The sequence below is a fragment of the Catharus ustulatus genome, chromosome 30 (assembly GCF_009819885.2).
Source record: "Catharus ustulatus isolate bCatUst1 chromosome 30, bCatUst1.pri.v2, whole genome shotgun sequence".
In the NCBI taxonomy this organism is placed as follows: Eukaryota; Metazoa; Chordata; class Aves; order Passeriformes; family Turdidae; genus Catharus; species Catharus ustulatus.
This window is the reverse complement of record NC_046250.1, coordinates 2329924-2344316: the sequence shown is the minus strand read 5'-3', so window position 1 is coordinate 2344316 and position 14393 is coordinate 2329924. Positions and strand designations below refer to the sequence as shown.

The following is a 14393-nucleotide window of genomic DNA, read 5'->3' as shown; positions in this document are numbered from 1 at the left end:
CCAGTTTGGATCACAATTACACCAGTTTGGGATCCCAGTCTGGCTCCCAGTTACACCAGTTTGGGTCTCAGTTTGGCTCCCAGTTGGGTCCCAGTTCTGCTCTCAGTTACACCAGTTTGGCTCCCAGTTTGGATCCCAGTTGCACCAGTTTGGATCCCTGTTCGGGTCCCAGTTTAATCGGTTTGGGATCCCAGTCTGGCTCCCTGTTTGCGACCCAGTTACACCAGTCTGGGATCCCAGTTTAACCAGTTCAGGTCCCAGTTTAATCGGTTTGGGATCCCAGTCTGGCTCCCTGTTTGCGACCCAGTTACACCAGTTTGGGTCCCAGTTTGGATCCCAGTTACACCAGTCTGGGTCCCAGTTTGGGATCCCAGTTACACCAGTTTGGGTCCCAGTTTGGGCCTAGTTCTGCTCCCAGTTGCACCAGTTTGGCTCCCAGTTTGGCTCCCAGTTTGGCTCCCAGTTCTGCTCCCAGTTACACCAGTTTGGGCCTAGTTCTGCTCCCAGTTACACCAGTTTGGGTCCCAGTTTGGCTCCCAGTTGGGTCCCGGTTCTGCTCCCAGTTGCACCAGTTTGGCTCCCAGTTGGGTCCCAGTTCTGCTCCTAGTGACACCAGCTTGGGTCCCAGTTTGGGTCCCAGATCTGCTCCCAGTTACACCAGTTTGGGATCCCAGTTTGGGCCTAGTTCTGCTCCCAGTTACACCAGTTTGGGTCCCAGTTTGGGTCCCAGTTCTGCTCCCAGTTACACCAGTTTGGGTCCCAGTTTGGCTCCCAGTTTGGGCCCAGTTCTGCTCCCAGTTACACCAGTTTGGGTCCCAGTTTGGATCCCAGTTTGGGCCTAGTTCTGCTCCCAGTTACAGCAGTTTGGGTCCCAGTTTGGGCCTAGTTCTGCTCCCAGTTACACCAGTTTGGGATCCCAGTTCGGGTCCCAGTTTAACCAGTTTGGGTCCCTGTTTGGGTCCCAGTTTAACCAGTTTGGATCCCAGTTACACCAGTCTGGATCCCAGCTACTCCAGTTTGGATCACAGTTACACCAGTCTGGATCCCAGTTCGGGTCCCAGTTACACCAGTATGGATCCCAGTTTAACCAGTTTGGATCCCAGTTTGGATCCCAGTTACACCAGTCTGAATCCCAGCTATTCCAGTTTGGATCACGGTTACACCAGTCTGGATCCCAGTTCAGATCCCAGTTACACTAGTTTGGGTCCCAGTTTGGGTCCCAGTTTAACCAGTCTGGGTCCCAGTTTGGGTCCCAGTTACACCAGTTTGGATCCCAGTTTGGGTCCCAGTTTGGGTCCCAGGGAGCCGTAGGAGCCCACGGTGTCCGCCGCCAACATCACCCCCCCCCGCGAAACGCAGCCCCAGCACCGAGGTTCCGGTCACCATCGGGGTCCTGGCAGCAGAATCCCAGTTACACCAGTCTGGGATCCCAGTTTAACCAGTCTAGGTTCCAGTTTGGCTCCCAGTTTGGGCCTAGTTCTGCTCCCAGTTACACCAGTTTGGGTCCCAGTTTGGCTCCCAGTTTGGGCCTAGTTCTGCTCCCAGTTACACCAGTTAGGCTCCCAGTTTGGATCCCAGTTGTGCTCCCAGTTACACCAGTTTGGGATCCCAGTTCGGGTCCCAGTTACACCAGTTTGGCTCCCAGTTTGGGTCCTGGTTAGGCTCCCAGTTACACCAGTTTGGATCCCAGTTACACCAGTCTGGATCCCAGCTACTCCAGTTTGGATCATGTTTACACCAGTCTGGATCCCAGTTCAGGTCCCAGTTTAACCAGTCTGGGTCCCAGTTTGGCTCCCAGTTTGGGATCCCAGTTACATCAGTCTGGGTCTCAGTTACACCAGTTTGAGATCCCAGTTTGGGTCCCAGTTTGGGCCTAGTTCTGCTCCTAGTTACACCAGTTTGGGTCCCAGTTCGGATCCCAGTTACACCAGTCTGGGTCCCAGTTTGGGATACCAGTTACACCAGTCTGGGTCACAGTTACACCAGTTTGGTATCCCAGTTTGGCTCCCAGTTACACCAGTTTGGGTCTCAGTTTGGCTCCCAGTTGGGTCCCAATTCTGCTCCAAGTTGCACCAGTTTGGCTCCCAGTTGTGCTCCCAGTTACACCAGTTTGGGATCCCAGTTCGGGTCCCAGTTACACCAGTTGGGGTCCCTGTTTGGATCCCAGTTTAACCAGTTTGGATCCCAGTTACACCAGTCTGGAATCCCAGTTACACCAGTTTGGATCACGGTTACACCACTCTGGGTCCCAGTTCGGGTCCCAGTTTAACCAGTTTGGGTCCCAGTTTGGGTCCCAGTTTGGGTCCCAGGGAGCCGTAGGAGCCCACGGTGTCCGCCGCCAACATCACCCCCCCCGCGAAACGCAGCCCCAGCACCGAGGTTCCGGTCACCATCGGGGTCCTGGCAGCAGAATCCCAGTTACACCAGTCTGGGATCCCAGTTTAACCAGTCTAGGTTCCAGTTTGGCTCCCAGTTTGGGCCTAGTTCTGCTCCCAGTTACACCAGTTTGGGTCCCAGTTTGGCTCCCAGTTTGGGCCTAGTTCTGCTCCCAGTTACACCAGTTAGGCTCCCAGTTTGGGCCTAGTTCTGCTCCCAGTTACACCAGTTTGGGTCCCAGTTTGGCTCCCAGTTTGGGCCTAGTTCTGCTCCCAGTTACACCAGTTAGGCTCCCAGTTTGGATCCCAGTTCTGCTCCCAGTTACACCAGTTTGGCTCCCAGTTTGGGCCTAGTTCTGCTCCCAGTTACACCAGTTTGGCTCCCAGTTTGGATCCCAGTTACACCAGTCTGAATCCCAGCTAATCCAGTTTGGATCATGGTTACACCAGTTTGGGATCCCAGTTTGGGCCTAGTTCTGCTCCCAGTTACACCAGTTTGGGATCCCAGTTTGGATCCCAGTTACACCAGTCTGGGTCACAGTTACACCAGTTTGGGTCCCAGTTTGGGTCCCAGTTCTGCTCCTAGTTACACCAGTTTCGGTCCCAGTTTGGGCCTAGTTCTGCTCCCAGTTACACCAGTTTGGGTCCCAGTTTGGCTCCCAGTTTGGTCCCAGTTCGGGTCCCAGTTTAACCAGTTTGGGTCCCAGTTTGGGCCTAGTTCTGCTCCCAGTTACACCAGTTTGGCTCCTAGTTTCGGCCTAGTTCTGCTCCCAGTTACACCAGTTTGGGTCCCATTTTGGCTCCCAGTTTGGGCCTAGTTCTGCTCCCAGTTGCACCAGTTTGGCTCCCAGTTTGGGTCCCGATTCTGCTCCCAGTTACACCAGTCTGGGTCCCAGTTTGGGATACCAGTTACACCAGTCTGGGTCACAGTTACACCAGTTTGGCTCCCAGTTGGGTCCCAGTTCTGCTCCCAGTTACACCAGTTGGGGTCCCAGTTTGGCTCCCAGTTTGGGCCTAGTTCTGCTCCCAGTTACACCAGTTTGGGTCTCAGTTTGGCTCCCAGTTGGGGTCTAGTTCTGCTCCCAGTTGCACCAATTTGGAATCCCAGTTTGGCTCACAGGTGGGTCCCAGTTCTGCTCCCAGTTACACCAGTTTGGCTCCCAGTTTGGGTCCTGGTTTAGCCAGTTTGGGTCCCAGTTTGGACCCCAGTTTAGCTCCCTATTTGGCTCCCAGTTTGCCCAGTTTAGCTCCCCATTTGGGCCTTGGTTTACCCACTTTGGCTCCCAGTTTTGTTCCCAATTTGCCCAGTTTAGCTCCCTATTTGGCTCCCAGTTTGGATCCCAGTTTAGCCAGTTTAGCTTCCACTTTGGCTCCCAGTTTACCCCCCAGTTTGGCTCTAAATTTGCCCAGTTTAGCTCCTCTTTTGGCTCCCAGTTTGGATCCCAGTTTGCCCAGTTTAGCTCCCTATTTGGCTCCCAGTTTGGGTCCCAGTTTAGCCAGTTTATCTCCCCCCTTGGCTCCCACTCTACCTCCCAGTTTGGCTCCCAATTTGCCCAGTTTGGCTCCTTCTTTGGCTCCCAGTTTGGATCCCAATTTGCCCAGTTTAGTTCCCTATTTGGCTCCCAGTTTGGGTCCAAATTTCGCCATGTTAGCTCCCCCCTTGGCTCCCAGTTTACCCCCCAGTTTGGCTCCCAGTTTGGCTCCCAGTTTGCCCAGTTTAGCTCCTCCTTTGGCTCCCAGTTTGCCCAGTTTGGACCCCAATTTAGCTCCCCCTTTGATTCCCAGTTTGGCTCCTCCTTTGGCTCCCAGTTTGGCTCCCAATTTGCCCAGTTTGGCTCCTCCTTTGGCTCCCAGTTTGGATCCCAGTTTACCCAGTTTGGATCCCAGTTTGGCTCCCCCTTTGGCTCCCAGTTTGGCTCCCAATTTGCCCAGTTTGGCTCCTCCTTTGGCTCCCAGTTTGGCTCCCAGTTTACCCAGTTTGGATCCTCCTTTGGCTCCCAGTTTGGATCCCAGTTTACCCAGTTTGGCTCCTCCTTTGGCTCCCAGTTTGGTTCGCAGTTTACCCAGTTTGGATCCCAGTTTGGCTCCCAGTTTGCCCTGTTTAGCTCCTCTTTTGGCTCCCAGTTTGCCCAGTTTGGACCCCAATTTAGCTCCTCTTTTGGCTCCCAGTTTGGATCCCAGTTTACCCAGTTTGGCTCCCAGTTTGGCTCCCCCTTTGGCTCCCAGTTTGGCTCCCAATTTACCCAGTTTGGATCCTCCTTTAGTTCCCAGTTTGGATCCCAATTTGCCCCCCTCAGCCCTCAGGGACCCTCCCCAAACCCCCAAATCCCCCCCCAGTCCCCCCAGTTCCCCTCCCAGTCCCCCCAGTTCCTCTCCCAGTCCCCCCAGCCCCCTCCCCACCCCTCACACACCCTCCCCAACCCCCTCCCCATTTTCCCCCCCACCCCCCCACATTCTCTCCCCCATCCCCCTCAGCGCCCCCTCAGCTCCCCCCTCCCCCACCCCCCTCACGCCTTCCCGCCCTCCCGCGCCCCTCGCTGCCCTCACAGGGTGCGGCCGGCGGGCAGGGCGCTGCCGGTGCCCGGCGGGAAGATGTCGGTCTGTCCCAACGCCCTCGGGATGTACGTTTGTCCCGGGGCCGGGCCCCCGGCCCAGAACGGCGGCGGCGCTGCCCGAACCTCCATCTTAGTCACGCCGCGATTGCGCCTGCGCGGAGGAAGTTCGGCCTCTCCCGGCCGCCGTAAGGGGTGGGCGTGGCTTATCCGCCATCTTAAGCGTGGCGGAAACCCCGGTGAGCGCTCAGTGCCCTCCTCAAAATGGCGGCAGCGCCACGTGACGCTGCACCGGTGGGGTGGTGGGCGGGGTTTGGTGGTGAGGCCCCGCCTATATGGGCGGGGTTTAGGGTGGTGCTGGCCAATCAGCGGTGAGGGGCGGGGCTTAGCGAAGGTAACAGGTTGCGGTGGCTGCGGCGGGAGCGGCCGGAGCGGGCGGTGAGTGGGGGGGGCGGGGGGACACCGGACAGGGGGTGGGGACACCGGACACGGGGTTGGGGACATCGGACAGGGGGTTGAGGACACCGGACAGGGGGTTGGGGACATCGGACAGGGGGTTGGGGACACCGGACAGGGGGTGGGGACACCGGACAGGGGGTTGGGGACATCGGACAGGGAGCTGGGGACAGCGGACAGGGGGTGGGGACATCGGACAGGGGGCTGGGGACATCGGACACGGGGCTGGGGACATCGGACAGGGGGCTGGGGACACCGGACAGGGGGTGGGGACACCGGACACGGGGTTGGGGACATCGGACAGGGGGTGGGGACACCGGACAGGGGGTTGGGGACACCGGACAGGGGGTTGGGGACACCGAGCAGGGAGCTGGGGACACCGGACAGGGGTTGGGGACACCGAGCAGGGAGCTGGGGACACCGGACAGGGGGTTGGGGACACCGAGCAGGGAGCTGGGGACACCGGACAGGGGTTGGGGACACCGAGCAGGGAGCTGGGGACACCGGACAGGGGTTGGGGACACCGAGCAGGGAGCTGGGGACACTGAGCTGGCGCTGGTGGCACCGGGCAGGGCGCTGGGGACACCGGACACGGGGCTGGGGACACTGGGCTGGCACTGGGGACACCGGGCATGGCGCTGGTGGCACCGGGCATGGCTGTGGGGACACCGGGCAGGGGGCTAGGGGCACCGAGCAGGGCGCTGGTGGCACGCAGAGGGTGTTGGTGACACCGGAGAGGGCGCTGGTGGCACGGGACAGAGTCCAGGTGGCACCGGGCAGGGCGCTGGTGGCACGCAGAGGGTGTTGGTGACACCGGAGAGGGCGCTGGTGGCACGGGACAGAGTCCAGGTGGCACCGGGCAGGGTGTTGGTGACACGGAAGGGAGTGCTGGGGACACGCAGAGGGTCCTGGGGACACCGGGAAGGGTCTGGGGACACCGAGCAGGGGCTTGGGGACATCGGGAAGGGGCCTGGGGACATCAGAGAGGGACCTAGGGACATGTAGAGGGACCTGAGGACATGTAGAGGGACCTGGGGACACCGGAGAAGGGTTTGGGGACACGGGACAGGGGCCTGGGGACACCGGGAAGGGGTGTGGGGACATCAGAGAGGGGCTTGGGGACACGCAGAGGGTCCTGGTGGCACCGGGAAGGGGCCCTGGGGACACAGAAGGGGACCCTGGGGACACAGGACAGGGTCCCAGTGTCCCTTTATGGGATCCCAGTGTCCCTTTATAGGGTCCCAATGTCCCTTTATGGGGTCCAATGTCACTTTCTACGGTCTCAATGTCACTTTATGGGGTCCTGCTGTCACTTTATGTGTCCCAGTGTCCCTATAGGGTGTCCCAGTGTCACTTTATGGTGTCCCAGTGTCCCTTTATAGGGTCTAATGTCACTTTATAGGGTCCCAATGTCACTTTTTAGGGTCACAGTGTCACTTTTTAGGGTCTCAGTGTCACTTTTATAGGGTCCTGCTGTCCCTTATGGGATCCCAGTGTCCCTTTATGGGGTCCAATGTAATTTTTTAGGGTCCTGTTGTCACTTTATGGGGTCCTGCTGTCACTTTATGTGTCCCAGTGTCCCTTTTTAGGGTCCCAATGTCCCTTTTTGGGGTCCTGCTGTCCCTTTATGTGTCCCTTTATGGTGTCCCAATGTCACTTTATGGTGTCCCAGTGTCCCTTTATAGGGTCTAATGTCACTTTTTAGGTTCCCAATGTCCCTTTAGGTGTTTCAATGTCACTTTATGGGATCCCAATGTCCCTTTATGGGGTCACAGTGTCACATTTTAGGGTCCCAATGTCCCTTTTTAGGGTCTCAATGTCACTTTATGGGGTCCTGCTGTCCCTTTTTAGAGTCTCAGTGTCCCTTTATGTGTCCCAATGTCCCTTTATGGGGTCTCAATGTCACTTTGTGGGGTCCTGCTGTCCTTTATGGTGTCCCAGTGTCCCTTTATGGGGTCTTGCTGTCCCTTTATGGTGTCCCAGTGTCCCGTTATGTGTCCCAATGTCCCTTTATGGGGTCCAGTGTCCCTTTATGGGGTCCAATGTCACTTTCTACGGTCTCAATGTCACTTTATGGGGTCCTGCTGTCACTTTATGTGTCCCAGTGTCCCTATAGGGTGTCCCAGTGTCACTTTATGGTGTCCCAGTGTCCCTTTATAGGGTCTAATGTCACTTTATAGGGTCCCAATGTCACTTTTTAGGGTCACAGTGTCACTTTTTAGGGTCTCAGTGTCACTTTTATAGGGTCCTGCTGTCCCTTATGGGATCCCAGTGTCCCTTTATGGGGTCCAATGTAATTTTTTAGGGTCCTGTTGTCACTTTATGGGGTCCTGCTGTCACTTTATGTGTCCCAGTGTCCCTTTTTAGGGTCCCAATGTCCCTTTTTGGGGTCCTGCTGTCCCTTTATGTGTCCCTTTATGGTGTCCCAATGTCACTTTATGGTGTCCCAGTGTCCCTTTATAGGGTCTAATGTCACTTTTTAGGTTCCCAATGTCCCTTTAGGTGTTTCAATGTCACTTTATGGGATCCCAATGTCCCTTTATGGGGTCACAGTGTCACATTTTAGGGTCCCAATGTCCCTTTTTAGGGTCTCAATGTCACTTTATGGGGTCCTGCTGTCCCTTTTTAGAGTCTCAGTGTCCCTTTATGTGTCCCAATGTCCCTTTATGGGGTCTCAATGTCACTTTGTGGGGTCCTGCTGTCCTTTATGGTGTCCCAGTGTCCCTTTATGGGGTCTTGCTGTCCCTTTATGGTGTCCCAGTGTCCCGTTATGTGTCCCAATGTCCCTTTATGGGGTCACAGTGTCACTTTTTAAGGTCTCAATGTCACTTTTTAGGGTCTCAGTGTCACTTTTATAGGGTCCTGCTGTCCCTTATGAGGACCCAATGTCCCTTTATGTTTCCCAATGTCCCTTTTTGGGGTCTCAATGTCACTTTATGGGGTCCTGCTGTCCTTTATGGTGTCCCAGTGTCCCTTTTTAGGGTCTCAATGTCACTTTATGGGATCCCAATGTCCCTTTATGGGATCCCAATGTCCCTTTATGCATCCCAATGTCACTTTATGGGGTCCCAATGTCCCTTTATGGGGTCCAATGTCACTTTTTAGGATCTCAGTGTCACTTTTTGTGTCCCTTTGTGGGGTCCCAGTGTCCCTTTATGCATCCCAATGTCCCTTTATGGGGTCCAATGTCACTTTTTAGGGTCTCAATGTCACTTTTTGTGTCCCTTTGTGGGGTCCCAGTGTCACTTTGTGTGTCCCAATGTCCCTTTTAGGGACGCCCCGAACAATCCCAAACCCCGGCGATCCCAAATCCAAACGATTTCCCCCCTTTTATCCCCTTTTATTTGCGATTTTTTCTGGATCGATCCCAAACCCGACAAATCCCAAATTTTGTCCCCTTTATTTTTTTTTTTTGTCACCTTTTGTCCCTTTTGTTTGGGGCGGGGTTTGTGGGATCGCTCCGGGCGTTCCCGGACCGGTCCGACCGGTTTGGGATCGGAATTTCTCTGGAATTCCCTTTCCCTTGGGCAGGGTTTGGGGTTTCGTGGGAAGGATTTGGGGTTTTTTTTTTTTTTCTTTCCCCTGCGGCTTTTTGGGGTCAGGGTTGGAATTCCTCGAGGGGGGAGAAATTTGGGAATTTGGGATCGGATTTGGGGTGAATTCCTCAGGGATTTGGAGGGGAAAATTCGGGATTAATTCCTCAAGGTGGGAAATTTGGGGTTGGATTTGGGGTGAATTCCTCGGAATGGGAAATTTGGGGTTGGATTTGGGATTGGGATTGGATTTAGGATTAAATCCTGGAGGTGAAGAATTTTGGGATGAAATCCAGGATGGAATTCGGGGCAAATCCCACAGGATTTTGGGGTCTGGGGATTTGGGATCATTCCCAGTTATCCCAATTAATGGGATCATTCCCAGTTATCCCAATTAATGGGATCATTCCCAGTTATCCCAGGATTTGGGATCGGGACCATTCCCAGTTATCCCAGGATTTGGGATCGAGATCATTCCCTCTTTTTCCAGGATTTGGGATCAGGATCATTCCCACTTTTCCTGAGATTTGGAATTGGGATCATCCCCAGTTATCCCAAGGATTGGGATCATTCCCAGTTTTCCCAGGATTTGGGATCGGTTTCACTCCCAGATTTCCCAGGATTTGGGATCAGGATCGTTCCCTCTTTTCCTGAGGTTTGGGATCAGGATCATTCCCAGTTATTCCAGGATTTGGGATTTGGATCATTCCCAGTTATCCCAGTTAATGGGATCATTCCCAGTTATCCCAGGATTGGGATCATTCCCATTTTCCCAGGATTTGGGATCAGGATCATTCCCAGTTTTCCCAAAGGATTTGGGATTTGGACCATTCCCAGATTTCCCAGGATTTGGGATTGGGATCATTCCTTTTTATCCCAGGATTTAGTATCGGGATCATTCTTGGTCATCCCAAAGATTTGGGATCAAGATCATTCCCAGTTATCCCAAGGATTTGGATCATTCCCAGTTTACCCCAATGTTTGGGATTGGGATCATTCCCAGTTATCCCAGGATTTGGGATCAGGACCCTTCCCTCTTTTCCAAGGATTTGGGATCAGGATAATTCCCAGTTATCCCAAGGATTTGGATCATTCCCAGTTTACCCCAATGTTTGGGATTGGGATCATTCCCAGTTATCCCAAGGATTTGGGATTGGGATCATTCCCAGTTATCCCAAAGGATTTGGGATCATTCCCATTTTCCCAGGATTTGGGATCAGGATCATTCCCAGTTTTCCTGAGATTTGGGATTGGGATCATCCCCAGTTATCCCAAGGATTGGGATCATTCCTGGTTATTCCAAGGATTTGGGATTTGGGATCATTCCCAGTTTTTCTCAGGATTTGGGATCGGGCTCATTCCCAGTTTTTCTAGGATTTGGGATTGGGATCATTCTCATTTTTCCCAAGGTTTGGGATCATTCCCAGTGATTCCAAGGATTTGGGATCGAGATCATTCCCAGTTATCCCAAGGATTTGGGATTTGGACCATTCCCAGTTTTCCCAAGGATTTGGGATCAGGATCACTCCCAGATTTCCCAGGATTTGGGATTGGGATCATTCCTTTTTATCCCAGGATTTGGGATCAGGATCATTCCCAGTTATCCCAGGATTTGGGTTTGGGATCATTCCCTCTTTTCCCAGGATTTGGGATTGGGATCATTTCCAGTTTTTCCAGGATTTGGGATTTGGTTCGTTCCCAGTTTTTCTAGGATTTGGGATTGGGATCATTCCTTTTTATCCCAGGATTTGGGGTCAGGATCATTCCCAGTTATCCCAGTTAATGGGATCATTCCCAGTGATTCCAAGGATTTGGGATTGGGATCATTCCATTATCCCAAGGATTTGGGATTGGGATCATTCCCAGCTATCCCAAGGATTGGGATCATTCCCAGTTATCCCAAGGATTTAGGATTGGTTTCATTCCCAGTTTTCCAAGGATTTGGGATTGGGATCATTCCCAGTTATCCCAAGGATTGGGATCATTCCTGGTTTTCCCAAGGATTGGGATCATTCCCAGTTATCCCAAAGGATTTGGATCATTCCCATTTTCCCAGGATTTGGGATTGAGATCATTTCCAGTTTTCCCAGGATTTGGGATTTGGTTCGTTCCCAGTTTTTCCAGGATTTGGGATTGGGATCATTCCCAGTTTTTCTCAGGATTTGGGATTGGGATCATTCCTTTTTATCCCAGGATTTGGGATCGGGATCATTCCCAGTTTTTCTCAGGATTTGGGATTGGGATCATTCCCAGTTTTTCCAGGATTTGGGATTTGGTTCGTTCCCAGTTTTTCTAGGATTTGGGATTGGGATCATTCCTTTTTATCCCAGGATTTGGGGTCAGGATCATTCCCAGTTATCCCAGTTAATGGGATCATTCCCAGTGATTCCAAGGATTTGGGATTGGGATCATTCCCAGTTATCCCAAAGGATTTGGGATCATTCCCATTTTCCCAGGATTTGGGATCAGGATCATTCCCTCTTTTTCCAGGATTTGGGATCAGGATCATTCCCACTTTTCCTGAGATTTGGGATTGGGATCATCCCCAGTTATCCCAAGGATTTGGGATCATTCCCAGATTTCCCAGGATTTGGGATCAGTTTCACTCCCAGATTTCCCAGGATTTGGGATCGTTGTTGTTCCCACTCTCCCCGAGTTCCCCCGGTGCAATCGGATCCGTCGGCTCCGGTTCCTCGGCTCCATTTCCCGGGAAACGTCACCGGATCCCGGGAAACGTCACCGGATCCCGGCGGGGGCGGGGACAGGGGAGGGATCGAGGTGTCCTGGGGTTGGGATCGATTTTCAGGGATTTGGGATTGATTCCTGAGGTTTGGGATCAATTCCTGGTATTTGGATCGATTTTCAGGGATTTGGGATCAATTCCTGGGGTTTGGGATCGATTCCTAGAATTGGGATCGATTCCAGGTATTTGGGATCAATTACTGGGGTTTGGGGTCAGTTCCTGGGGTTTGAGGTTGAATTTCCAGGATTTGGGGTCGATTCCTGGGGTTGGGATCAATTTTCTGGGATTTGGGATCAATTCCTGAGGTTTGGGATCGATTCTTGGGGGTTGGGATCAATTCTTGGGATTTGGGATCAATTTTCAGGGATTTGGGATCAATTCCTGGGATCTGACGATCGATTTGTGGGGTTTGGGATCAACTCCTTGGATTTGGGATTGATTCCTGGGATTTGGGATCAATTCCTGGGATTTGGGATAAGCTCCTTGGATTTGGGATAGATTCCTAGGATTTGGGATCAATTTCTTGAGTTTGGGATCGATTCCTGGAACTGGGATCGATTCCTGGAGTTTGGGATCGATTTCTGGGATTTGGGATTGATTTCCAGGAATTTGGGATCAATTCCCAGGGTTTGGGATCGATTCCAGGAATTTGGGATCGATTCCTGGAATTTGGGATCGATTATCAGGGATTTGGGATCAATTCCTGGGGTTTGGAATCAATTCCTTGGGTTTGGGATCAACTCCGTGGATTTGGGATCGATTCCTGGGATTTGGGATCAATTCCTGAGGTTTGGGATCGATCCCTGGGATTTGGGATTGGTTCCTGGAATTTGGGATCAATTCCTGAGGTTTGGGATCGATCCCTGGGATTTGGGATGGATTCCTGGGGTTTGGGATCGATTCCTGGGATTTGGGATAAATTACTGGGATTTGGGATCTATTCCTGGGGTTTGGGGTCGATTCCTGAGGTTTGGGATCGATTCCTGGGATTGGGGTCGATTTTCAGGGATTTGGGATCGATTCCTGGGGTTTGGGATCAGTTTTGGGGGTTTGGGATCAATTCCTGGATTTGGGATCAATTCCTGCGGTATGGGATCAGTTTTGGGGGTTTGGGATCGATTCCTGGAATTTGGGATCAATTCCTGGGGTTTGGGATCAATTTTCTGAGATTTGGGATCAATTCCTGAGGTTAGGATCAACTCCTTGGATTTGGGATTGATTCCTGGGTTTGGGAATCAATTCCTGGGGTTTGGGGTCGATTCCTGGATTTGGGATCGATTTTCAGTAATTTGGGATCGATTCCAGGGATTTGGGATAAATTACTGGGGTTTGGGATCTATTCCTGGGATTTGGGATCAATTCCTGGAATTGGGATCGATTCCTGGAACTGGGATAGATTCCTGAGGTTTGGGATCAATTTCTGGAATTTGGGATCAATTTTCAGGGATTTGGGATCAATTCCTGGGATTTGGGATCGATTATCAGGGATTTGGGATCAGTTTCTGGGGTTTGGGATTGATTCCTGGAATTTGGGATCAGTTTTCAGGGGTTTGGGATCAATTCCTGGGGTTTAGGATCAACTCCGTGGATTTGGGATCGATTCCTGGGATTTGGGATCAATTCCTGGGGTTGGGATCAATCCTGGGGTTTTGGGGTCGATTTTCAGAGATTTGGGGTCGATTTTCAGAGATTTGGGATCTATTCCTGGGATTTGGGATTGATTATCAAGGATTTGGGATCGATTCTTGGAATTGGGATCGATTCCAGGAATTTGGGATAAATTACTGGGATTTGGGATCAATTCCTGGGATTTGGGATAAATTACTGGGGTTTGGGATCGATTCCTGGGATTTGGGATCAATTCCTGGGGTTTGGGATCAATTTCTGGGATTTGGGATCCATTCCTGGGATTTGGGATCGATTTTCAGGGATTTGGGATCGATTCCTGGGATTTGGGATCAGTTCCTGGGGTTAGGATTGATTCCTGAGGTTTGGGAACAATTTCTGGAGTTTGGGATCGATTCCTGGAATTGGGGTCGATTTTCAGGGATTTGGGGTCGATTCCTGGATTTGGGATCAATTCCTGGGATTTGGGGTTGGTTCCTGGATTTGGGATCGATTTTCAGGGATTTGGATTTGATTTCTGGGATTTGGGGTCGAGTTCTGGGATTTGGGATCAATTTCCTGGGATTTGGGATCAAATTTTGGGATTGATTTCCCACGATTTGGGGTCGATTTCTGGGATTTGGGATCGATTTCCCAAGATTTAGGATTCATTTCCAGGATTTGGTTTTGATTTCCCAGGATTTGGGATCAATTTTCAGGGATTTAGGATTAATTTTTAAAGAATTTGGGATCAATTTCTGGGATTTGGGGTTGAATTTCCAGGATTTGGGATCAATTTTCAGGGATTTGGGGTTGATGAATCCATGAAATTTTCTGTTTTTTTCAAATTTTTCCATTAAAAAATTCCCATTCCCAACCCTTTTTCTGGATTTCTGGGATAATTAATTTGGGAATAATTTGGGGTATTTAATTTGGGATAATTAATTTGGGATCATTTGGGATAATTAATTTGGGGAAATTTGGGGTCATTAGTTTGGGATAATTTGTGGAAAAAATGGGATAATTTGGAATAATTAATTTGGAATAATTTGGGATAATTAATTTGTAATATTTTGGGATAATTAATTTGGAATAATTTGGGATTATTTGGGATAATTTTGGGAAAATT

General features: G+C 51.6%; 2 protein-coding genes across 2 annotated transcripts in view; one reads left to right on the top strand and one right to left on the bottom strand.

The window, feature by feature from the left end:
* Nucleotides 1–2216: 2216 nt before the first annotated feature.
* On the bottom strand, nucleotides 2217–5110 carry LOC117008885 (proteasome subunit beta type-4-like). Its single transcript, XM_033082990.1, has 2 exons — nucleotides 4923–5110; nucleotides 2217–2400 (listed from the first exon to the last, which is right to left on the bottom strand). The coding sequence occupies exons 1-2, from the start codon at nucleotides 5057–5059 to the stop codon at nucleotides 2232–2234; spliced, it is 306 nt and encodes a 101-aa protein (XP_032938881.1). The 5' UTR covers nucleotides 5060–5110; the 3' UTR covers nucleotides 2217–2231.
* A 182-nt stretch (nucleotides 5111–5292) lies between these two features.
* Nucleotides 5293–14393, top strand: part of CGN (cingulin) — a 66938-nt gene continuing 57837 nt past the window's right edge. The window contains exon 1 of the mRNA XM_033082596.1: nucleotides 5293–5321. The gene's annotated coding sequence lies outside the window, so the exon portion shown is untranslated. The remainder of the gene's footprint in view (nucleotides 5322–14393) is intronic.

Bases quoted from the DNA above. Each gene is read 5' to 3' on its own strand.
- LOC117008885 (XM_033082990.1), bottom strand. From the start codon at position 5,059: ATGGAGGTTCGGGCAGCGCCGCCGCCGTTCTGGGCCGGGGGCCCGGCC. The intron at 2,401-4,922 runs GTGAGGGCAGCG...TTCTGCTGCCAG, and splicing joins CTGCCCGCCGGCCGCACCCT to GACCCCGATGGTGACCGGAA.